Source organism: Lissotriton helveticus, chromosome 11, assembly GCF_964261635.1.
Source record: "Lissotriton helveticus chromosome 11, aLisHel1.1, whole genome shotgun sequence".
Taxonomy (NCBI): domain Eukaryota; kingdom Metazoa; phylum Chordata; class Amphibia; order Caudata; family Salamandridae; genus Lissotriton; species Lissotriton helveticus.
In genome coordinates, this window is record NC_136072.1 from 1,104,694,419 (window position 1) to 1,104,719,548 (window position 25,130).

The following is a 25,130-nucleotide window of genomic DNA, read 5'->3' on the forward strand; positions in this document are numbered from 1 at the left end:
ACCATGCCCCTAAACTGGATGACTGAATGACACAAATCCAGTACTCGCTTTACCCTACAGGTTTTAGTCCCAATTTTACACCATTTCAGAGTGCTGCTTATGGTTACTTCTGTCTTGTCCTAATACAGCTGACAGTTAATGCTTTTTTGCAGTCCCACATAGACTGGCAATTCAGTGATGCTGGGGCTGTCAACAAAGCAACATAAAGCTGAAGTAGATTTAGGGTGCGACCACAGCTCTTTTTTTACTTAGAAATATTGAGATGTTTGGGCAGCATTTTCCGCATAAATACGAATTTGCCACGTGTCACAATCATCTGCTTCATAATTTGCTGTTTTTAGGAACACAGTTTCTAGCTCAACCAGATAAAAAAATTACTATAAACGTTGACTGATCAAGTTTTTGTTGTTTACTTTTGTTTTTGGGTGTCAACGTGGTACTAATGAAGTTAAACCTTTGTCCAAACACGTTTAACGTGTAAAAGAACAAGTTACTTACCTTTAGTAATGCCTTCTCTGGTAGAGACTCATTCTACCTGCGGATTCCTTGTGTTAGAATTTCCCCCAGGCGACAAACCGATCTGGAAATGTTTTTGCAAGCAGTATCCTTGCACACTGGTAGGTGGCATTGTTCAGCTCTGTGTGGCATCGTTCTCGCTGGAAATGACGTGTGCGTTGCCTTTATAGGTGCCCCTACAGCACACTGACGTCAGTTACTTTTCACGACAGAGACGCAGAGCCACAAAGCACACAGACCACTGGTGTGGAACACTAGGGCTGTGAAAGGGGAAAAACTTTTAATCCGTTCACTGAGCGGGGAGAATGGGTTGGTCGGTAAGGAATCTGGGGCTAAGTAGAGTCTCTACCAGGTAAAGTGTTACCAAAGGTATTAACTTGTTCAACTGGTAGAGACTTCTAGCTGCAGATTCCTTACCTTAGAATAGATACGCAAGCAATACCTCTCCGGAGGTGGGTCTTCAGACTAATTTCACACAAAGTAGTCTTGCCGGACTGAACAGGTAAAATGCCTAACCGTATATACCCGACTGTACAGGCAATAGTGTTTGGTAAACGTGAGCAAGGAAGCCCACATTTCTACCTGGCAGATGTCCAGGACTGTAACTTTGCATGCTAACACAGTAGCTGCCGCTTTAGCTCTGGTGAAATGAGCAGGCAACCTCTGGGGTTGCTTCTTAGCCAATGCATAGCATATTTTGAAACAGCGCACAATCCATCTTGAGATGGCCCTCTTCTGTACATCTCAACATTTCTTCACTCCGACATAACCTACGAAGAGATACTCGTCCAACTGGAACTCTCATGTGCAGTCAAATTAGAACTACAACGCTCATTTTGGGTCCAGATGGTGAAGTTGCTCCTCTACCTTGGAGGGGTGAGGTAGAGCATCAAAAGTAGGCAGAGTGATGGACTGGCCTACATGAAAGGGAGTGACCAATTTCGGTAAAAAGGAAGCTCTTGTACAAACACCAGTTTGTCTGTGTAGATGTTTAGGTAAGGAGGCTTGGATGACCACACCTGAAGCTCACTGACCCTCCGGGCAGATGTTAATGTCACGAGAAAGGCAGTCTTGATGGTAAAAGGGGCAGAAAGGGGATAAATCAGTCTTTCTGTACACCATGTCACAATTTTTCCCAAACGGCAGGCTTATACCATCTTGTAGGAGGGACGCCTGGCTGCCAAGATAATGTCAAAGAATTCAGGGAGAAGGTCCAAAACTGCCAACAGTTGCCGCTCACCGTTCACACAGGAAGGAGGAGAATGGACAGGTTTGGGCGGAAAACCCTCCCATGCTGCTGCAACAAAGATCCTCCTGAAGGGGCAGCTTTATCAGAGGACCGACGGCCATGCTTAACAGCTCGGGATAGCAGAGTCTCTGTGACCAGTCTGGAGGCACAAGGATGACCTGGGTCTAGTCATTCTTGATCTTCTTGAGAACTCTGGGCAGGAGTGGTATAGGTGGAAAAGTGCACAGGAGGCCTGAGCTCCACTCAAGTTGAAAACCGTGCCCGAGCGAGAGCCACTTGGGAAACTCTAGTGCACAGAAGTGCTAACATTGCGCTCTAACCAAGCTTCACCCAAATGCTGAAAGAGATCTTGCATCACCTATGGGTGGAGGCGGCATTCATGATTTGCTAGGCATCTTTGGCGGAGTTTGTCTGCCTTGGCGTTCAGAGATTTTGCCAGAGGTCGAACTACCAGGGAAATGCCCTGACTTTTCTGCCATGTCCAGAGACGCATGGCCTCTTGACAAAGGGTCTGAGAGCACACCCTACCCTGTTGGTACAGTACCACATGGCAGTTGAGTTGTCTGTGAATACCTGTACTAGCCTTCCCTAGATGGAAGGCAGAAAGGCTGTCAATGCCAGCTGGATCGCCTGGAGCTCCAAAAGGTTGATGTTGAGTCTAGATTCTGCCAGAAGCCTCTGATCTCCACCTTGTCCAGAGCCCGCCACATCCCATACGTGAGCATCTATCATTACCATCAGATCTGGTTGGGGGAAGGGAGAGGGATTTGTCGCTGAGCCAATAGCAGTTTGTTGACCACCACTGCAGATCATATGCAGTTTCGTCAGAAATCTGAATTATGTTGGAGAGATTCTACCTGAAGCTATGCCCACTGGAACTTCAAGCCCCACTGCAAAGCCTGCATACGCCAGCAGCCATGTGCCATAAGCAGGAGGCCATGAGACCCAGCACCCCCAGAATCCGTCTCATCGAAATCCAAGCTAGAGGCTGAAACATCGGTATCATAGCCTGAATATCCTGGACTACCCGTTCGAGAGGATGGGTCTGAAACTGTACCATGTCCAGAACGAGTCTAATGAAAGGGAGCGTCTGATAGGGAGTCAGGTGTGACTTTGGCATGTTGATAGTGAACCCCAGCAAGTGCAGGAGGTCTGCCGTAGTCTGGAGGTGGGAGAAGACAGCCTTGGCGAGCATGCCTTCAACAGTTAGTTGTTGAGAGAAGGGAAGACTAGCACCCCTAACCCCAGCAGATGAGCTGCAACCACTGCCACCACCTAGGGGAACACCCGAGGGGCACTGGTGAGGCTAAAGGGAAACATGGCAAACTGAAAATGCTGGTGGCCCACTGTGAACCACGGGCAACATCTGTAGGCAGACAGGACGGAGTCATGAATGTATGCATCCTGCAAGTCCAACACTAGCATCCAGTCTCCTGGTTCTGGGGCAGACAGGACCGAAGCAAGAGTAAGCATTTGGAAATTCTCCTTCTTAAGAAGAATTTGAGAGAGAAGAGGTTGAGAATAGGACAAAGACCTCCGTCCTTCTTGGGTACCAGAAAGCAGCGGGAATAGTAACCATGACGTATGGTTTGCGGCGGCACCCTCTCTAATGACCTCTTGGCCAAGACAACCGGGACTTCCCTATGGAGAAGGGATAGGTTGGCCTCCGTCAGCCTGTCATAAGTGGCATGGAGAGAGGGATAGTCTTGAAGGGGAGGAAGTAGCCACTTCCGAAGATCTGCAAAACCCACTGATCCGATGTCAAGCACAACTAGAGAATAAGTCATACTTTAGCTCAGAAGATTGTCAAAGACAAATAGTATGAAAGACTCTGTGACTTGGCTATGGGAGAAGCCCACCGTTTACACAATTAGAAACATTTTTGCCCTATATAATTTTTCGGTCTTGCACCACTGCTCCTTCAGCAATATAATATCACAGGATCTCATTGGGTGTTTAACTGAATACTTTTTAAAGAAAAGCAAAGAAGAGATAATCAAATAGATATTTCAGAACACAAAATTGGCAGAATCTGTCCATTTCATAATCCTCATTTGATTCCATGCTTTATTTCTAACCTCTACAATGTACCTAAGGACAGCCTTCACAATCAGGATCCACAGCTTTCATTAACACAACCCTACACCAGGCACATGTCTGCTATAATGTAACAAGATACTAAAATACCAAGCTCCCTCTGAACACTAGCCATACGTCTGTCAGACTACACAACATTATTCAAAACCAAAGCCTTAGTCATCGAACACTGCATTGCAGCACCATCCATAAGATTAAGCCATTGTTAATGTAATTCAGTGGGTGCCACACCTCCTCCAAATGTTACTTTTTTACCTTTTGGAGGCCAAGGGCATCCAGCATACCATATCTAGATTAGGGTATGGCGAGGTCAAATACAAGGAACCTTTCAGAAAGTTGGGACCAGATGTAAATGTATTTGAGCTTGTAAAGCGCACTGCTACCCGTCCGTAGGTCTCCTGGCGCTGTATAACTCTGGGGAACCTGTCCTGACTTTCCCTGTGGGATGGTCCCTGCTGGGAGTCCCCAAGGTGGAGCCAGGCATCCCCAGAGTTGATGGGGCCGTTGTGGAGATTAGGCAAGCTAATGCCCAGAGTTGCCGAGTGGTACCCCTGATTAGAGTAAGCACCGAAGCGAGAATTATCGAGTCCGCTGACCCAAGTCCACGACCCTGCCGCGTCGGGAATTGAGCCCTGGTCCCGGGCCGCCTCTAACCAGTGAGCCACACTACTCCAGATGAGCTTAAATTTCAGTAAATGTGGCTGTTCAAAGGCAGCATGCAACTCCTTCTGTTTTCCTCTTTTACATCCTCTCACTGTCTGTTTTAAAATGCCTTGGGGATATTTTGGTAGCTTGCTGGTACATTATTAATAAATCTCACTCGCACAGTAACCAGGCACATAAAAAGCAAGTCAAGGGCTCAAAGCAGTATCCTGTATCAATCTCCTAATAATTCTCCATTTGCACTGTCTACTGCCGTTAATCCCCCCCACCACCATCTCAATACCTGCACGTAAACGCTTCTTTATTAACCCTAAAGAGAGGCATAGCCCTGACACTCCCTACTGCTCCCAGACGCTCCCTACAAGGCACTGCATACTAGACATGAGCCCCAAAATCCCACCAAAACACCCCTAACACTTCATACAATCCCAAACAGTTACAACTCCCAATACAACTACTAATTTCCTCAATCCCTATCAAATAACCCACACGCCCCTAGGAAACATCGCAAGATCTGGACACAATGGGCGACCTATCGAGGAATTGACCTGCGCCCCCCCCCCCACCTCCCCTGCCAGAAGAGGATCCATGAGTGGCTTCCTCCTATCCCTGACGTGTGTTACACAATATCATATCACATGGTCGTATTATTGCACTGTCATGTTGTATTAGTATTGGACGTATCATATGCTGCATTATTGAGATTAACAACTGTCTGCATAATGGTGTATTATTGCTTCACCGACATGTTTGGCAGGTATTTCGCAGCATGGAAATGGTTATCGATGCAAATATTATCCTTCTGTTTGCACAGATCCTTGTGGGGCCCATACCCACTCCAATGCAAAATAACCAAATATAATTTTTTTTTTTTTAAAGAAATAAAATAACCCACACGCCAATTAACTAATGTTTTCTAAAAAGGCTGCCGGCACAGCCTAAACACTAGCAAAGACGTTCAAAAACTATAAATACCACATTCTCTACTAACACCACTAAACACTGAATACTGCATACACTACTGACATGTCAGCACAACTGACGTCATTGATGATCAAAAACATAGATATATGTAGTGCTTAAAATGGAAAAATTGAAGTGCAGGTACTCTGTACCAGAGTACCTGCTTGTTTCTGAGAAGTGCTGGTACTCTCCAATTAAATATATAGCATCTCTCCCTCTCAAAATAAAAAAGTGCTGGTACTCTGTGCCGGCCCATTTAAAGCACTGGACATAAATTTACACTACCGACACTGTGGCACTCAGACACTACCAGCACTTGCATACAATACTACAGCTTGAAACAATAACAGTGTCCCCAAAACCTAACAGCATCACTATCTTTTAATACTTTTCCAGCACTAGAAAATTCCCTCAAAGAACACATCCACTCCTACAAAACTGAATATTTCCAACACTGCAGACACTCTCACCTTCGCTGGTGACACTTTCCAAAACTAGCCACCCACAGCACTAGAGCACAGCCAATAAGACCCACCTTACCAGACTCCCCTTGCAATACAGACATCACCAAAGCCCCTAGCACTGTTTACACTAACCAAACACTAAAGGCATTCTCAAATACAAAGCTTTGCCAAAACACACAAACTAATGATAACCTCAACAAATTGTAAGTCCTTAAACTACTAATTTCATCAAATGTTATCAATCCAGCAAAAACTACCATACCAACCCCTAAAACTACAAAATACCCCCCGTCCCATAAACATAACAGAGAATCCACAAAAATTATCACAGTTACCAACCTCAACTAATGTTCTCAGGCAGTACCAGCCCTTCAAACGCATCACAGTACCTAAAACAGGCTTCTCAGGTGTAATTCATGAGCTACTGGTAGTTCTCTAACTTCCTATAAGTAGCTCTCCTGTGTGCAGCTCAGTCTACTAAATTAAAAGCTTTAGTCTGGTACAATTAATATAGGTATGCCAAAATTAAAAGGCTAATATCTGAGCCAAAAATGCATGCATTTTCAGAATTTATAAGCTGGTGTTTGCAGAAAAATTGTTACATTTTCACAATATATTTAAAGCCGATATTTGAGTGATAAATCATGCAACGTTGGGGATAATTAACAATATGATGGCCTTGGTACCAGGAGCATTGCAGCTGTGGGTGTTATATATTACCCATGTAGAGGTATTCAAGTTGACAACCCCCCCCCCACTTTTTTTTTTACATTAATGTTGGCAACTATGACTGATGAACTGAGGTGATCTCTTTTCGTATCTTGTATATGGTGCCCATTAATGTAATCATGTCTCATATGGTCACTATTACAACACTAATAATATTAGTAGCTCGGGATTATTTTCATTCAACTTAAGTAGCTCTTATAGAAAAAAGGTTGAATAACCCGACTTAACCCCTTCAGCGCTGATGACAAAGCCAGCTCGTCATGGGCGTTACCTGCGCTATGCGCATGACGAGCTGGCTTTGTCACGTAACGCGGGTTTTTTGAAAATCCAGCGCGCAGCAGGAAAACCCGCTAGCGCGCATGCAGTTAAAAATTCCCCAACGTTCTAAATACTGCCAATAACACCTATATATGTTATCTCTTCCCAGCTTCCCAAACACTGTCAAGCACCAAACTACCTAAACGCGCCCCAGCTGCCCAAGCACTGTCAACAGCACCAAACTACCGGAGCACTCGCCAGCTGCCCAATCACTGTCAATAGCACAAAACCACCCAAGCACTCCCTAGCTGGCCAGACACTGCCAATAAGACCAAAACTACCCAAGCACTCCACAGCGGCCAAACACTGCCAATAACACCCAACTACCTAAGCACTCCCCAGCTGACCAATCACTGTCAATAGCACCAAACTACCGGAGCGCTCCCCAGCAGCCCGACCACGGTCAATAACACCAAACTTCGTAAACAATCCCCAGCTGCCCAACCACTGTCATTAACACCAAACTACATAAGCACGTACCAGCTTCCCATGCACCGTCAATAGCACCAAACTATCGAAGCACTCCTCAGCTGCACAACCACTCTCAATAGCACCAAACCACCCAAGCACTCCCTAGCTGGTCAGACACTGCCAATAAGACCAAAACTACCCAAGCACTCCACAGCGCCCAAACACTGCCAATAACACCCAAGTACCTAAGCACTCCCCAGCTGCCCAATCACTGTCAATAGCACCAAACTACCGTAGCGCTACCCAGCAGCCCGACCACTGTCAATAACACCAAACTGCGTAAACAATCCCCAGCTGCCCAACCACTGTCATTAACACCAAACTACATAAGCACGTACCAGCTGCCCAAACACCGTCAATAGCACCAAACTACCAGAGCACCTTCCAGCAGCACGACCACTGTCAATAACACCAAACTGCGTGAAGAATCCCCAGCTGCACAGAGATCCCAATAACACCAAATCACCTAAGCTCTCCCCAGCTGCCCAACGACTGTCAATAGCACCAAATCACCCAAACACTCCCTAGGTGGCCAGACACTGCCAATAAGACCAAACTACCCAAGCACTCCACAGCTTCCCAAACACTGCCAATAACACCAAACAACCGAAGCACTCCCCAGCTGCCCAGCCACTGTCAATAGCACCAAACCACCCAAGCACTCCTGAGCTGCCCAACCACTGTCAACAACACAAAACTACCTGAGCACTCCCCAGCAATCCAACCACTGGTGATAACACCAAACTACCTAAGCACTCCACAGTTGCCCAAACACTGCCAATAACACCAAACTACCTAAGCACTCCACAGTTGCCCAAACACTTCCAATAACACCAAACAACCGAAGCACTCCCCAGCTGCCCAAACACTGCCAATAACACCAAACAACCGAAGCACTCCCCAGCTGCACAACCACTGTCAATAGCACCAAACCACCCAAGCACTCCGGAGCTGCCCAACCACTGTCAACAACACAAAACTACCTGAGCACTCCCCAGCAACCCAACCACTGGTGATAACACCAAACTACCTAAGCACTCCACAGCTGCCCAAACACTTCCAACAACACCAAACTACATGAAGGAACCCTACACGACCAACAAGCATTCCCCCTGCCACAGAATACGTGTGCACACAAACATTCCCGACACAATAAACACAGCCCACTGCTCTGGTCTCTTCCCCACACCACGAGCACCGTTACTACGGCACGAGTTCCCAGAGCCCTTCCAAGCAGAGTAAACAAGCACAGGTGCGAGCGTGGAGAAAACAACGCGGGAGAAGGCAGCGCGGGGGAGAGGCGGCCGGCTCAGGCAGCGCGGAAAGAAGAAGACAGAACTTACGTTGAAGAAATTGGTCTTGTTCCTCTCGCAGAAGAGCCCCTGTGCTGGCATGTGCTTCAGCTGCTGCCATGGGATACTGCTGCCTAGCAACACATCTCGGGCCCACTGGAGGTTCTGTGGAAGGAGAAGAAGGATGGAAATGAGCGTGAGTGGGAGACACGGGGCGGGCTGGGCACCGCCGCTGCCGCTTCCTCCTGCCTGGCTGGCCTCGTCTGGAGTCGGCGCCCCCACTCCTCCCCCTCGGTGCCCGCTGGGAGGGCAGGCCAGCACTGCTTGCATTTCGACTGTTTAAAGAAAACCAAAACAGTCTGCCAATGCGGTTTCCACGGTGTGTTTGTGGAGCTGCCCTGGGTGCATGCAGAGCGGGGGCTCTCAGGCTGAAGAGAGGGCCACAACTCGGGCAGCAAAAACTAATGTTACCTGAAACCCTTAAGATCCCAGACAGGCAGTCCCATGCCCTCCCGAGAGCTCCCTCTGTGCCAAGTGCCAGCCACTCTTCATTTGTCTATATCGGAGGGGGGGACTCGTCCCAACTTTAGCCTTAAATAGGCATTTGCAATGCAATAGTTCTCGCATTAGTTAAAGTTAAAGCCGTTGACGTTGAAAATAACAATGTTTTTTACTTTTGTTTTTTTTATTTGCAGTAGAGTTATTATATTTGCATAGGACTATTGCCAACTGTGTAAAAATGCAAAAGTAAAACACATTGTCAGTTTCAACGGCAACAGCTCTAACTTTAACAAATGCGAAACCTATTGCATTGGAAATCCAATCGGTCTCGTGTTTGTTGGAGTTGGAGTTACTGGCATTATAAATGGCAATGTTTTTTTTACCTAGCCATGTTGCAGGGAGTAGTACCATATGTGGCCGGACCTCTTTTGGCCACGTATGGTACTGCACCCTGTAGAAGATATGGTAAATCCAGCTCTTCAGTTATCTTGGTATTTTATAAGCACCAAGAAAGAATGCTCAGCCCCAACCTCAAACTTAGAGAAAAACAGTGTCCCTTCAAAGCCCGTAGTTTCTCAGACAAGTACTCTGAGCCCCTCTTTCTGAATGGAGTATTCAATACCTTAAAACGTGTTAACAACTAAGCATTAGTTATTTAGTGCCATAACTAGTGCCTCATTGTTGGAGTAGAGAGACTGTCAGGCTCCAGCCTACAAACACACCAAGGGCCAGATGTAGGACGGCAAATACCGGTCCGTTACCGACCGGTATTTGGATTTTCAGATGTAGGGGGCTTACAGCCAGATTCATCAAGGCAAAATCGGCTCACAAAGGGCCAGATTCTGAGAATCTGGCCCTTTGCGAGCGCTATTTTTGCATTTGGGATTCATCATCCCAAATGCAAAGATCGTAAATCTAGAAATCGCTAAATTGCGAATAATTGCATTTAAGGAATCTCAATTAGAGATTCCTTAAATGCAATTCATGAACCATTTTAAAATTGTGAATTCGCAATCTGGGGCCGCTATTTACCGCGAAGTCTAACTACGTGGTAAATAGCGAAAACTTCGAAAAATGCACTTTAGTGCATTTTTCTAAGTTGTATGTTACACACACACACATGTCCTTTGGACATGTGTGTGCGCAACACCAGTGTACATTACCATTTCAGGGGTGCTACAGGGTGTCCTTTGGACACCCTGGCACCCTTGAAATCACTTCCTTATTTGCGATACGCTAATTGCTAATCGCAAATAAGGAATGACTCCCCATTGATTCCTATGGGCCTACCCATAGGAATGAATGGGGAGTCATTCTTTATTTGCGATTAGCAATTAGCGAATCGCAAATAAGGAAGCAGTAGAAATCGCAAAAAATATAGCGATTTCTACATGCATCCCGTTTTGCGAGTCCTTTATAGCGATTACTTAAAAATCGCTATTAAGGACTCGCAAAACAGGACTTTGATGAATCTGGGGGTTAAAGATTACCGACTCGGTAAATTTACAGAATCGGTATTTACCGATTCTGTAATTTTACCGAATCGGTAATCTGAAACGTAGGTGGCTCTGAAAACAGTGCCACAGGGCCTTAGAAATTCGTTATTTACCATCAAATATTATTTGATGGTAAATAACGAATTCCTGTGTACATGCACATCTGTGCATGTACACCTGTGCCATGTGACACACATACATGCCCTCAGGGCATGTATGTGTGCCACATGGCACACAAGCCTGAATCAGGGGTGCAACAGGGTGTCAAAGTGACACCCTGTCCCCCTTGTAAATTCGGTAATTTTACCGAATCGGTATTTACCGATTCGGTAATTGACATTGGTTCCTATGTGCCTCAAGGCCCATAGGAATCAATGGTAATTACCAAATCGGTAAATACCGATTCGGTAATTACCGAATGTTACAGATTCGGTAATAAAATCGGAAAAAATACCTACATAGCATTTACCGATTTGTAAATACCGAATCGGTAAAATTCGGTATTTACGAATCGGTAAATGCCTTTTACCTACATCGGGCCCCAAGTGTTTTACCTCAAGGCCCCAACTACTCCGACATGCTGATTCATTCCCTCTCTGGGTGCTCCCCATACGGTGGTGAAATACATTAAAATGGGCATGTAAACATGTTCTAGTTTCAGATAGCTGCTATACAGTGGCACAGTTCTGCAGATTCTGAGGATATACATAATTAGCTTATATTAGCACATGACAGGAAGTGATGTCACACACATGTCCATATCAACGACATGAGGAACGACATCAGTATAAAAGGTAATACAATAAAAATAAATGTAAAATAAGTAAGACAGCACCAACATTTCACTAGAGCACACTAACAGGTTACAAAATTACTGGACCAGCACTCCGAAGTGTCCAAAAGGACCTCTGCCTTTTTAACTTTTTAGCCAATGGTTATAGGTGGGGCACACTGGCCCTCAGTTTTGGAGACCCGTAGTTACTTTTCATCGTGAAGACTCTGACCCAGAACAAGGGAGAAAGGTGGAAACTGGGAAAAGAAAGGGATATGAAGACGGAATAAAAATGAGGAAGGAAATGAGCAAAGATTAAAAGGAACCTTCAAGAGCCAGATTAAAGGCGAGGGGGTGTACCGTGGTGGACAGTTATTGGAAATGGTAAACATTAACTCCATAATCCCTTAAATTGGGGGGTCAATTTGTGACTGCAAAAATGGGGTAGAGTCACGACGGACAGAGTTATGAAAATCGGTGTCTGACAATCAACGTATACATGTATGTTTTTTTTTAAACTCTGCAGCCAAGAAAGTGGCAACTGGGACAAATGTGACAGTAAATCTGTTCTGCACTCCTTGATTGGTCACAACTATACAAAGTTTGAGGATATCTTACATGGTTAAGGTACCTGCTGCAGAGAGGTTTGTGTACCCAACAATTCTCAGGGGATACTAATAAGGGTAAGACACCTGTGATGATTAATGCACTTGCTGGAGAGGTCTATGTTTGTCCAGTCAGTTTCAGACTCATAAAGCAGTATGGAGGGTGGCTGCAGCAAAATACATTGTGTAACATACAGATCACAGATACGTATTTTATGTAAACGGCAAAGTGGTTTACTGTTTCTGACACAGTGATTCTTTTGTTACTTGCAGTTCATAAGCTGCACTCCCTCTAATGCAGCACAGTGAGCTATGAACCAGCATAAAGAAGATCCATGCATACTTCAAGGGATGAGTTAAGAACCTCATTGCTATTTTCTCACGCTGTATTATTAGTGCACACAACCCCAACCACAGCACTGTGTTTTAAATCCTGACTTTGTATTTCTCTCAACCATTCACTCACCATTAAAATGCCTACCAGAATAAAGAACATGTGGCTACAACATTGTCTTATGGAACATTTCCTGTACACTGATTTATACACTTGTATGATTCAGTGCCTCTGTATAACGTGTATGTGATGTAACATACTCTGATACCTTACACTTGGACGAGTAGCACTATAAAATAATGAAAAAAAACTGCAAGTGCTATTAAAGTATTTGGGTAATAACTCATCCAGACAGATAAATCCAACATTCCGTGCATACATCTTACATTAAGGGGTTGAACACACTCAAAAATGTGCTACCAAATCATAGATTCTCTTAAGTACTTGTGGAGTGGTAATAAGATTTGTGCCTGTGTTTCCCTCATTTACTCTGGCATTTAGCTGTTAGGCTTCAGATAGCTTCCAGCCAGGATGATACTCAAACAAAAGAAAGGCCGATGGTCCTTTAAATCAGCTTCTTTTTGCCAAAACGTATGCACCAATAGGAGGTAAGGCTATGATAGGCCCATGTCATCTGAGTGTGCTTGAAGTGAGCACTGCACCTTGAATGAAAACGGATAAATAACCTTTAAGAATTAAAATATTATGTATTTCTAGAAAAACATGAAATATATCGGGATTTTCAAGTCAAAAATAAAAATGGATCTTGTTGTGGAATCTTAGGTTTAGACTAAATCAGCAGGTCCCTCACAAAGTCAATTTTGTGCACCAACACTTGCAAAGACCAATCGTCCAAAAACTATTTTTGCGCTAGTTGATGAAAATATTTTTGGGCTGGTCACTGCTTACCAATTTTTTTCTATCAAATGCGCAAGTATGGAAAGTGCCTGCCTGTTAGCAGGAAGGGAAATTCCCACCTTCCAGTGCTTCGCCTGAGCACTAAGGCCCACCCAGTGATGGACAGAAGACTCCGAGCTGATGCATCTCAACCTTCAAGAGATCCTCCAGGAACAGTTCACAACTCTGTCGTAGCTACAGCCGGCTCAGCCTTTGGTGCCCCCAGCGCTGCCTTTTTACCCCCGATCTCAGGAATCAAGAAGGCAGTGGAAGGAACAGAAAGTCAACAGAGCTCTAATTTCCAGGACTGCTTTCTGTGGTTTACATTTCATATCTTACTACGGGCCTGAGTAGCAAAAAGGAGGCTGCTAAGAGGTAAAGAGTGGGACAAGAGTGCAACCCAGTGATGCCATTGGAGATTCAAAGGGTGGGTGATGTTACTTCCCCTATACCTCTGCCATTTTTATGATTTGTCCATGACTCCAATGCACCAAGCACACCTGCCATCAGACCTGTCTCGAGCCTTTGTTGCAGTCCCTTTGATTGACCATTATCAACACCTCCCAGTGTGGACATGCGGACTACCTGGTGACTTACCTACTGGTGCTACTGGGATTTTTTTTGTTGCGTTGTCATTATTTTCTACCCTATGGAACTTAGCTTCTCATGATGCAGACGTTAACACCTCCAGTGATGAGGGTATCAAAGTGGAAAATGTTTTGGGGCATGATGCCACAGCAGTGTGAGTGATCATTTTGAAAAATGAAATGAAGAGCGAGTTATTAAGAGGTTTTTGGTGAGGTGTTTGAGAATCGTCCGTAGTTTCACCATGCTATGAGTGAGTTTATAACCCTAAGGTTAGTAGAGCGACAGAAAGACATCAGTTTGACAGGAGGGAAATGAAAAGGAGAGTGCAGAGAACTTTGCGAGCACATTACGTATGCTAACATCCACTTTACATGCTGGTGAAGGATTAAAGGAAGGAATAGAGGATCGATTTAGGCTGAGACGGAACAAGCTCAGAGTGAGAGAAGAGCTACGGCTCAAGTTAGACCCCAATCTGAATGACGAATAGCAGTGGCTAAATGGCTAGAGCAAAGCAAGGAGTGTGGGCCTGTTCCCACTACACCAGACTGCCCACCACACGCCATTCCGGTTGAAACTAATAGATGGCAACGTCCCTTCGAGACCCCCCAGATCGCCTTCTGGTGCAGGGAGCACCAGAAGGCGGTCTGGGGTCTGGACGGTTCAGGGTCATGTCGCACTCTCCAAAATGGTGATGTTGCCAAGCCTATTACACTACTTTACCAACATACTGACCACTTCTCCCCGTCGTATATTCCACTTGCTGAACAAAATGCAAGGTGGCCTCATATGGAACAAGAGGAGACGCAGAGTGGCCCAGACTAAACTACAGCTCCTGCCGAGCCAAGGAGGACTGGGAACCCTGGTATTTGAGCTCTATTGCTTAGCGGCTCAGCTCATGGCTAACGAGCTGGCTGTCCAGATGTAATCTAGCTGAGGTGTGCATGGGGGTGAGCTCGGAGCCCTGTGCCTCGTGCACAAACTATTACTCCCTAAGTCAACACTACCTTTGGCCCCTAACAACCTACTCCGAGTGGTGTACGGGAGCTAGTGCAGGGAGCTGCAGACCTCTCCCAGCACGACACCATTCGCACCGAAGTTGCCCCTGCGATACATATGCACCTTTAGGATGACCATCGGTCACAAAGGGGTGCAGCTCAGCTCTGGGAGTCCTCAGGAGCAGAGACTGAGGAACTGAAATCTGCATTAGGCCCTGTAAGTACCGTATTATTTAGAAATTAGCGTGATGTACCTATTTAGTACAGTATAGATGCTGGTGCGTTAATAGACTTTGTATACATAGTAACTTAGGCGTCACTACACACCCTATATGAATATTTTGTCCTTTTACGGGTATTATAAATTAACCGGACCAGTGCCATCTTTGTGGCCTAGCTTGCTTGTGGCATTAACAGACTCCAACTAATATAGTCAGTGAGAGTCGTTCTCTCGAGAAATAGCATGACAACTGTAACAAACTGCTGCTCCTGCGTGTTAGGCCCGTCAAGGTTATAGGTGGGGGTAGGCTGGATAAGCACATTCCAGGAGGCGCTGTGCGAACCCTCCTAAGACAGGCAGAAGGGAGTTACCCTGATCGACCTTGCTGTAACGAGCTGAGCTGAACTGAAGATGCTTTGTGTACCATATATGGTACTTCCTTTGCAACAACCTGTACCAACTTGTATTTTTCCTTCTTAGGTAACGGTTTCGAAATGTAACAGTATATATGTGACCTCTTGATAATATGCCAGCAGACTTCTCGGCGGACCACGAGGGGTTAGGTCGCGAGAAGCTCCTCTGGCAGAGTTGTTTGTTCAATAAACGATTGAACCTTCTTCACTGCCAACTGACCGATTATTGGTAATTGGTATTGGGGGCTATTAGTAAGTATAGCTCTATATGATTTATTTATTTTCGGTACTTCAGTTGGCGACTCCGCCGGGACTCCGCGTTGGGGTCATCCCTCCGTAATCGGAAAAGAACGGGACATTGGGAATGGTAATCTTGATCGAGGGGGAGGACTGACCAAAAAGTTTGAGGGTTACTCCGCTCTCCCGATCAGGAGAGCCTCAGCTGCTACTGACCCCACCCTGGAGGCCTACGGGTGTAACCCAGAAGCAGACCGTGTTGGTCTTCAGGAGTTGGCAGTGGAGAAACTTGCAATCGTACCTGAGTGCACCAGGTGAGTGATTCGTCTTGTTTATGTTGGATATCCTTTTGATTTTGGTTTGAAGTATTTGGTGGTTTGAGACCACGGGGAACTTGAAGGGGGTCTGACGGGGCAGTACTGAGACTGCACGGGCGGACGCTCCTGTTTTGAGCACATTTGGTGAATAATAGAGATACGATCCAGACACCTAGGTGTGACTTGTGGAAAAGTTCACACCCGGCCGGACTGCTCTCAGAAATGCTGGTAGTCATGATTGGGTAGCCTTTGGACAGATCTGAGGCGACGCTTGAAAAAGCGGGCTAAGCCAGAATAGTCCGGGAGGTGACCCAGGAAGGCTGCCGCATGGTCCGTAGGTCAGTCTGTGGTTTGAGAACCTGTGTGGCTATCTCTAGGTAGTCTAAGAACAAGACTACTTGATTTCGGGTTTCTGTTAAAGACTTGGAAAGTACACAAGTTCTCCATAGGCAGGAGTTGATGGGCTCTGCCTTTTGATTAGTCTGAATTTGTTCTGTCTTTTATGTCGTTTGAAGATTGTTGAATGTTTATTGCATGTGCATAATTGAAGTAGTTTGAACATGGCCATGTGTATGAGAGTATTGTAAAAAACCTTTTCCCTTCCAGCTAACAAAATTAGACCAGAGAAAGGTAATGCCATGCTTCAGTAAACTATGTTTTGGCTGTATTTGCCGAAGAGGCACGAGACTGGATGAAATCCAACCGGCTCCTCCAGAGGGGAGCCCCAGTCATGATATGTATTGCAAGCACGGGATTGCGCCACTTTTGTTTAATACCTTATGGCATACATACACTAATGATAATGTAGAATTACAATGGCCGTTGACGGGGTCTTTTGATGAAAAGAAGATCCAATATTTGCAAGATCGTCTGTTCGCTAAACGCAGCAGACAGGCCATGTTTGATACCCTTAATAAATGGCAGAAAGAAGCAAAGCGAAGGCGCATTAGAGCAGAGAATCTAATAAAGATAAAACAAGGACAGGCGGTTACTCAGAATCCTATCGCCTATGATAAAAACCACATTGAACAGAATATTGATTGTTTGGGCAGGCAGTTTAGATTGCAGGTAGATAAGAGTTATGTTACTCGCAATGAAGCTGAAGATGAAATAGAGGATTTATTAGATGTTCGACCTCCCCCACCGTATGCATCGCAACGTATATACCCCGCTGTACCCCTTCAGACGGCCACTGCTCCTTTAGCCTCGGCCCCAGAGGTAGCTGCGTCTCTAGCCTCTGCGGGTACATTACGTACCGCACCTACCTCACTAAGAGACGCGGCTACCCTAATTCCTGATACACAGCAATCCCCGGGGAGCTCTCATGTAATTTTGGCCAGTCCAAGTCCCATATGGACCTCTCAATCGGCTGGCGCGACACCCGAAACTGGGGATCGTACTCCGTTCGGGGATCCAAGCGGGCTAAACGCTAGGCGATTATTCACAAGAGCAGCGTTGGGATATAGCGAAAAGGAAGCAATAGCAGAACAGGCAATTAAATGGATGCGGAAAAATGTGTACACTGTGACTGACTTATGGAGTACTATAAGGGATCTTGAACCCGTTATGCAACAGCATGCTTTGCATCAAATGTCTCGTTACCTCATTGACGTTTGGGAGAAATGTTTTCGGGACGGGTTGGCTCCACAGATACTGTATGATATTTTGGATCGAGCTCGCAAGTTCGATTTAAACCCAGGAGAAGTGTATAAGAACGTGGAGACATTGGTAAAATACAGAGGAAGAATGTTTTTGAAATGTCCTAATTGGCATTCCCAACATCCCATGAGGAAAGTGCATCCCATTTATCATCCTGAAATACCTGAACTACGCAATGATCAGAATATAGTTACGAGAGATAGAGTGGAGGCTTGGTTTCAGGCGCAATGGGTATACACTCTATGGAAAAGAAGTGAAGTTCTGGCCCTCAAATCGCAGCTTCCGGATCCCCGTAAGAATCCCACAGCTTACTATAAGGAATTAACTGAAGCTGCAGCCTCAGCAGTAATGACTTTAGCAGATGTTGAATTGTTTTTCGGGTTGTTGGTTCCTGTGGATATATGGCGACAGGTTCATGACACTGATCATGCAGCCCAATTAGGGGGAACCTGGGAACAGCTGAAAGAATGGGATCAGGACCGCAAACTCGGGGACAAGCCGAAGAACGAAATTACTACTCTCCCAGCAAAAATTATTGCTTACATGCATACCTTGATTCCCCCTCGCAAGGTCGATTGGGATAAACTGACCGCCTGTAAACAAAAGAAGGACGAAAGTGTTTCTGATTTCTTCACTAGATTTGAAGGTACATTTATTGATTTTAGCGCACAGGACCTTGCTGCAGAGGGTGGGATCCGGTTGTTTGTAAATCGTTTCATGACCAATCTGTTACCAGAAGTTTCTACCCGGCTGCAAGCCGCCGAGAGCACTTGGACGACGTCCACCCCTTCGGTTATACTGAGTATGGCCCAGTACTATGAGCATAGGGAAAACGAGAGTAAGGATAAGAAGAAAGCTAAGGACCTCAAGACTAGGGTGTTATTGCAGCAAGTTGTAAGAGGACGAGGAGGAGGGAGAGGCGTCCGAGGGCCCGTGTCCAGAGGGGTGGGGACAGGAAGGGGTGGAGGCCCAGCCCCATCGCTGGGGATAAATCAGTGTGCATATTGTAAACAGGAAGGGCTTTGGAGAGCCCAGTGTCTGCTACTGTTAGCACAGGACGGAGCTGGCCGAGGACGTGGTAGAGGTGGCCCAGACCGAAGTGACATGCGTAGAGAAGGAGCAGCGCAAGGACAATCCGAACGAAACCATTTCGATAATCCTCAAGGTAGGCAAAACTTTAATGAGGATTATGCGTTCGGAGACCAAGATGGGTATATTTATACATAGGACAGCCAAGGACAGAGTGGGGGCCAGGTGTCGATACCAGTCAATCAACAAGGACCCTATGTGAAGGGGGAATTGATGGGGACTTCCGAGAATTTTCTAATTGACACAGGAGCAATGAATAGTTCTGTTGCTCGATCGCTGGTCCCAGGGGCTGCTCTGTCCGGGCAAAATAATGTTTTGGTGGGATTTTCGGGAGTTCCGGTGGTAATCCCCATTTCTGGACCACTCCCATTCACTATTGGTCCAGTTACTATTGACTCCCCCTTCCTGTTGACTTCGCATTGTGGTGAAAATCTATTGGGTCTAGATATGTTGAAGAAATTGAATGTGAAAATTCATTGCTCCCCGGATGGTGTTTACCTGACAATACAACCTCCTAATATAGACATGAAACAGTACTTTGCTAAAAATGAACCTCTTCCACCCGAATTCGACACTGTCCCTTCTACTCTGTGGGCGACGGGGGATGCGGATGTCGGTAAGTTAGACATCCGTCCCGTCCATATCACACTGAAACCTGGTGTAAGGCTGCCGCGGATACCTCAATATAAGATTTCGCCAGCTGGTGAACGAGCTTTACTTTCAATTATACAGGACTTAATTGACAAAGGCGTAGTCGAGGAAACAGCTGCGAATGTATGTAACAGCCCTATTCTCCCGATTTTGAAAAAGGCTTCTGATTCAGATTATGTCGATACACATCGTTTTGTGATCGACCTGCGGGAGGTTAATAAGATTGTAGTGCCTCAGTTTCCAGTAGTGTCTGACATAACTACCATACTTACTATGATCCCTCCAACTGCAAAGTATTTTTCAGTCATTGATCTGAAGAATGCTTTCTTCAGCATCCCAATCCACCCCGATAGCCGTCAGATCTTCGGCTTCTCGTTATCTGGGCGAAGCTTTAGATTTTGCCACGCACTTCAAGGCTATACTGAGAGTCCTAGCATTTATAGTCAGGCCCTTAAAGCAGTTCTAGACGATTTGATTTTGCCTGAAGGTAATGTGCTCTTGCAATATGTGGGCGATTTGTTGATTGCGTCAGACACCGAAGAGGGTTGTAAAGACGCCACTGTCAAATTGTTGCACCATCTAGCGGCAAAAGGTAATAAGGTTTCCTTGTCTAAGTTCTAATATTGTCGACAGGAGGTGACTGCTTAGGTCATCTACTATCGAAGGAGGGAAGGCGTTTGACTCCTGAGCGTATTACTACTATCTCTAACATGTCTGTGCCTTGCACCCAGCGTGATGTTCGTGCTTTTCTTGGCATTACTTCCTACTGTCGCCAATGGATTCCTAATTTTTCACTTCTTGCTAAACCTTGGTTACATTTAACCACTAAAGATGTGCATGAGCCTCTCCCGTGGACTGATGAATGTCAGCATTCTTTTGACTCTCTGAAATCTGCTCTTTGTTCTGCACCCATCTTGGGTACTCCTGATTACCGTAAACCTTTTGTACTGTATGTGCATGACGGTTGCTCGCTTTCAGTGTTAACACAAGGATTTGGTGGTAAGCAAAGACCTTTTGCCTACTTCTCGGCCACATTGGATAATGTGGCCGGAGCACTTCCTAGCTGTTTGAGGGCCACTGCGGCTGACTGTAATGGTGCCTCATGCTGTGGACGCATTATTGAATAAAACAAAAACGCAGCATCTTACAAGTGCACGCCTCACTGGTTACGAATTGACTCTGTTTGCCCCGCATATCACGATTAAGCGATGTGCCACTTTAAATCCTGCCACATTGCTACCTCTCCCTTCGGGTGAAATTCAAAACGATGTCCATGATTGTATATTTCGGACAGAAGAAGAAACGAAGGGGAGAATTGACCTCACAGACATTCCTCTATCTGACCCCCAAGGAGAATTGTATGTGGACGGTTCTTGTTTCAAGCTAACAGATGGCACAACAACAGCTGCATATGCAATCACGACACTAAAAACAGTAGTTGAGACTTCTCGAGTTCCCTATCGATCAGCCCAAGCTGCTGAGCTAGTGGCATTACTGCGAGCCTGTGAATTGAGTGAGGGGTCAGAGGTTAACATCTATACTGACAGCCAATACGCCTTCGGCGTGGCCCATAGTTTTGGGCGGCTTTGGAGAGAACGAGGTTTTCTTACCTCTCATGGTCAGAAGATACAGAATGGTCCCTTGGTGTTGCGATTGCTTACGGCCCTGACTTTACCCAAGAAAGTAGCAATAATTAAATGCAGTGCACATAAGGCAGTGGTGGATGAAGTGGGTAAGGGGAATGCTTTTGCTGACCAAGTCGCTAAACAAACGGCTCAGTCCACACTTTCCTCTATGTTCGTAACCTCTTCTTCAAGGTGGGTGGAGGAATCTGATTTGTTTAATAACACCATAGAAAGCGTGCAAGAAATACAGAAAGATGCTACACCGGTTGAGTTGGTTCGATGGGAACAGGAGGTAGGAAGGTTGGATGAAAATAACTGTTGGGTTGATTTGACCGAAAAACAACGATGGCTATTGCCCAATGCTTTGGTACAGGCCGTTGTAACTATGGCTCATGGCCCAACTCATATTGGGGCTAAAAGCATTTGTGCTTTATTGGACACAGTATGGAATAACCCCAATATTCAGAAGACGGCTGTCCATCTAGTCCAATATTGTATGGTCTGTTTGCAACATAACCCAGGGAAAGGGGAAGCTGTTTTGAGTGGGAATTTTGCACCCCGACCTTGCCGTTCGAAGAGCTCCAAATGGATTACATCCACATGGAGCGCGTCAACAATTTAAAATACGTTTTGCTGGTGGTTTGTGCCTTTAGCAAATGGGTTGAGGCTTACCCGACTAAGGAGAACACTGCTTTGGCAACAGCAAAAGCCCTCATCAAGGAATTTATCCCGAGATATGGATTGCCCCGTTTGATTTGGTCGGACAACGGGGGGCATTTCCATGGGGCCCTTGTTAAACATATCTGCAATGGCCTGCAAATACGACAAAAATTTCATGCAGCTCGCCACCCCCAGTCAGCAGGATTAGTTGAGAAATATAACGGAATTCTGAAACTTAAGATGGCAAAAATCCAAGAGAGTACCAGCTTAAAATGGCCAGACACCCTGCCATTGGCCCTCATGTCGCTGCGAGTCACCCCTCATTCACGTTCTGGCCTCTCACCTTATGAAGTAATTTTTGGGCAACCTGCAAATGTATGGGGAGTACCATCGGCCGAGATCATTTACTGATGTTGAATATCCTATGTTAATAGATTACCTGTATACTCTGACTAAAGATCTCTGTTCTATTCATCAGCAGGTAGCGTCTGTACTGCAGCCCCTGCCAGAGGGCCCCGGACATCGATTGGAACCTGGCCAATGGGTACTGGTCAAGAAATACGAGCGAGACACCAGCCTGGCTCCGAGGTGGTCTAAGCCATATCAGATCCTCCTGGCGACACGGACGGCAGTAAAGGTGGACGGAAAGAGACACTGGATCCATGTGTCGCATCTGAAAAAGCTGCCCTCCCGCTTCCTTAGGATCAGCACCATCCCGATGGAATTCTGACACAGAAAAGTGAGAGAGCCACCAGATTTGTTCCTTTTTCCGACACCTGTGAAATAGAGCAGAGGCAAGAGGAAGGAGTGGCGGGATCAGAAGAGGCAGCAACAGCAGAATCCGCAATTGCCCCATATCCTGTCACTGTCATTCCCGTTAGCAGTGGCTCTGATGAAGGTAACACACCTTCTCCTGTGTTATTTTCTGATCAGGAAGTCCCGGGTCATGTCCGTTACAACCTGCGGCCAAGAAAACATCACAGTACCTCAGACGACACAGCTAGGAGATAAGGAAAGTCTTGAGTAAATAGGGTTTACTAGATTCTTATCTGAGGTACTGAGCGAGACACTGGACTGAACACGTTGAGAGCTGGAACTGTGATATTGTGCTCTGTTCAGAAAGAAAGAATTTTTGAATACCAAGGCCAGGTTGTATGTCTGATTTCCTCGAGACATCGCGAAGTGGAACATCAGTTGATGATTTCTTTGTTTCTTGAGATGAACGATAGGAGTCTGCCTGTGAGACTTTAGACGGACGCAGGAAAGAAGAACCCTCTGGCAGGAAGGTCTGCTTTGGCCCAGTGTAGTTTTGGACTTTCAGCTAGGAATGTACCCTTTTGGTCGTATTGTGCCCGAAGAAGAACGCTCTTTTGTTCCACGATATTTACCCTTTTATGAACGAATGTTTTCTGCTTGAACCATGCGTGTAAAAATAGCTTTTGTAGTGGTGATAACAGTTATATTAGTAACTTTCATGAGTGTATTCATATATTTAGAATATCAGCATCCAATGCAAACGATGATGGGAACTACTGTTGCTCCTCCAGAGCATTTGCTGTTTTCCTTAGCCCCCCATAAGGAAAGGCATCGTCAGACCTATGCTAAAAATGTATTCGTAGAAATGCTCCATCAAACGCATAGCACCACAAATATAACAGATTGTTGGGTTTGTGGGCTTCTGCCATCGGTTATGCATAAACATGATCGATTCCTCTCCTTTCCTCTATCATATCTAGGAAGCTGTGAGGCATGGTTCCGGATGTTGTCTGCCATGTACAACCATTATGTGGAGAACCCTAAGCAGTACACGGAGAAAGATTATAATATGATCTTAGCTTATATAGAGACTCACCAGGGTTTTGATCCAGCAGGAAATGAGGGGGAGGGATCATTGGATCCATATGCCTGCATGAACTTATACACTACTCATGAAAACAGTACTTGGTTGCAAAATGAACTTTACGACTTTGCTAACTTCAATCATTCACAGTATTTTCAGCAGTTTATTACCAGGAAAGTCACTAGTGAACGAATTATGCCTATACCTATTCTGAATTCCTCCTCTGCCTTCTGTGTACAAGGGATGGAACATTTGCAGGATGGGAACAGTGCCTGTAATTATATTTATAGAATGAACATTTTTAGCAGTCCACCATTACTAACTCCTCCGAATTTTTATTTTGTTTGTGGGGAAAATGCTTACACCTGGTTGCCTCGGGGATGGGCAGGTCGATGCTATTTATCTTTCTTGTACCCCCCCAGTGTATATAGCCCCATCAGACTATCACAAGACTCACCAATTGTATGACTCTAAGGTAGTTCCTAGTAGACAGAAGAGGCAGCTTGGGATGACTGAAGTTGATCAGACTGATACCTCCCTACAACAGTTTTATGATGTGGCTAAAGGATTGTTCCCGATCTGGGGTCCAATATTCACTAGTAGAGAAGTGAGACGATTGTCCAGGGTAGTAGAAAATGTCATCAATATCACTACAGATATTATGACAAATATGACGGAAGAGCTTCAGGCTACGAGACTCGTTACTCTTCAAAACCGAATGGTTTTGGACGTTATCTTAGCTGATCGAGGAGGGGCATGCCGCGTGATCGGCAGCTCCTGCTGTGTTTACATCCCAGACTCCGCCCCTACCGTCCATTTAGCGATCCAGAAGCTACATCGCATCGCCTCAGAAATACACACTGATAATGGGTCCTGGTCACTCTCTAGTTGGTTCTGGGGACTCCTATCAACATGGGGATGGAAATTACTAATGATAGTGGCTGGGGCTGCAGGCATTTTATTAACTTGCTGCCTTTGTATGCATTGTGGTCCGGCCTGTTGCACCTATTGTGCTACTAAGATCACAGCTTTGATCGTCCCTTCTCCTATCCCTTCTAAGACTCAGATGCTCCAACAGGAGATCCGTGAGCTAATGGCCATTGATGAGGTTTTCCAGGAGTAATCCTAGATTAGTTAGCTACATCACGCTAAAAGGAGGGTTTGAGGAACTGAAATCTGCATTAGGCCCTGTAAGTACCGTATTATTTAGAAATTAGCGTGATGTACCTATTTAGTACAGTATAGATGCTTGTGCGTTAATAGACTTTGTATACATAGTAACTTAGGCGTCACTACACACCCTATATGAATATTTTGTCCTTTTACGGGTATTATAAATTAACCGGACCAGTGCCATCTTTGTGGCCTAGCTTGCTTGTGGCATTAACAGACTCCAACTAATATAGTCAGTGAGAGTCGTTCTCTCGAGAAATAGCATGACAACTGTAACAAACTGCTGCTCCTGCGTG

At 45.6% G+C, this 25,130-nt stretch overlaps 1 protein-coding gene across 8 annotated transcripts in view; it reads right to left on the reverse strand.

Moving 5' to 3' along the window:
- CABIN1 (calcineurin binding protein 1) overlaps nucleotides 1-25,130 on the reverse strand; it is a 1,271,888-nt gene that overhangs the window by 445,511 nt on the left and 801,247 nt on the right. For all 8 annotated transcript variants that reach the window (XM_078667788.1, XM_078667793.1, XM_078667787.1 and 5 more), the window contains one exon: nucleotides 8,814-8,927. In XM_078667788.1, the coding sequence (XP_078523914.1) occupies nucleotides 8,814-8,927 (114 nt within the window). The remainder of the gene's footprint in view (nucleotides 1-8,813; nucleotides 8,928-25,130) is intronic.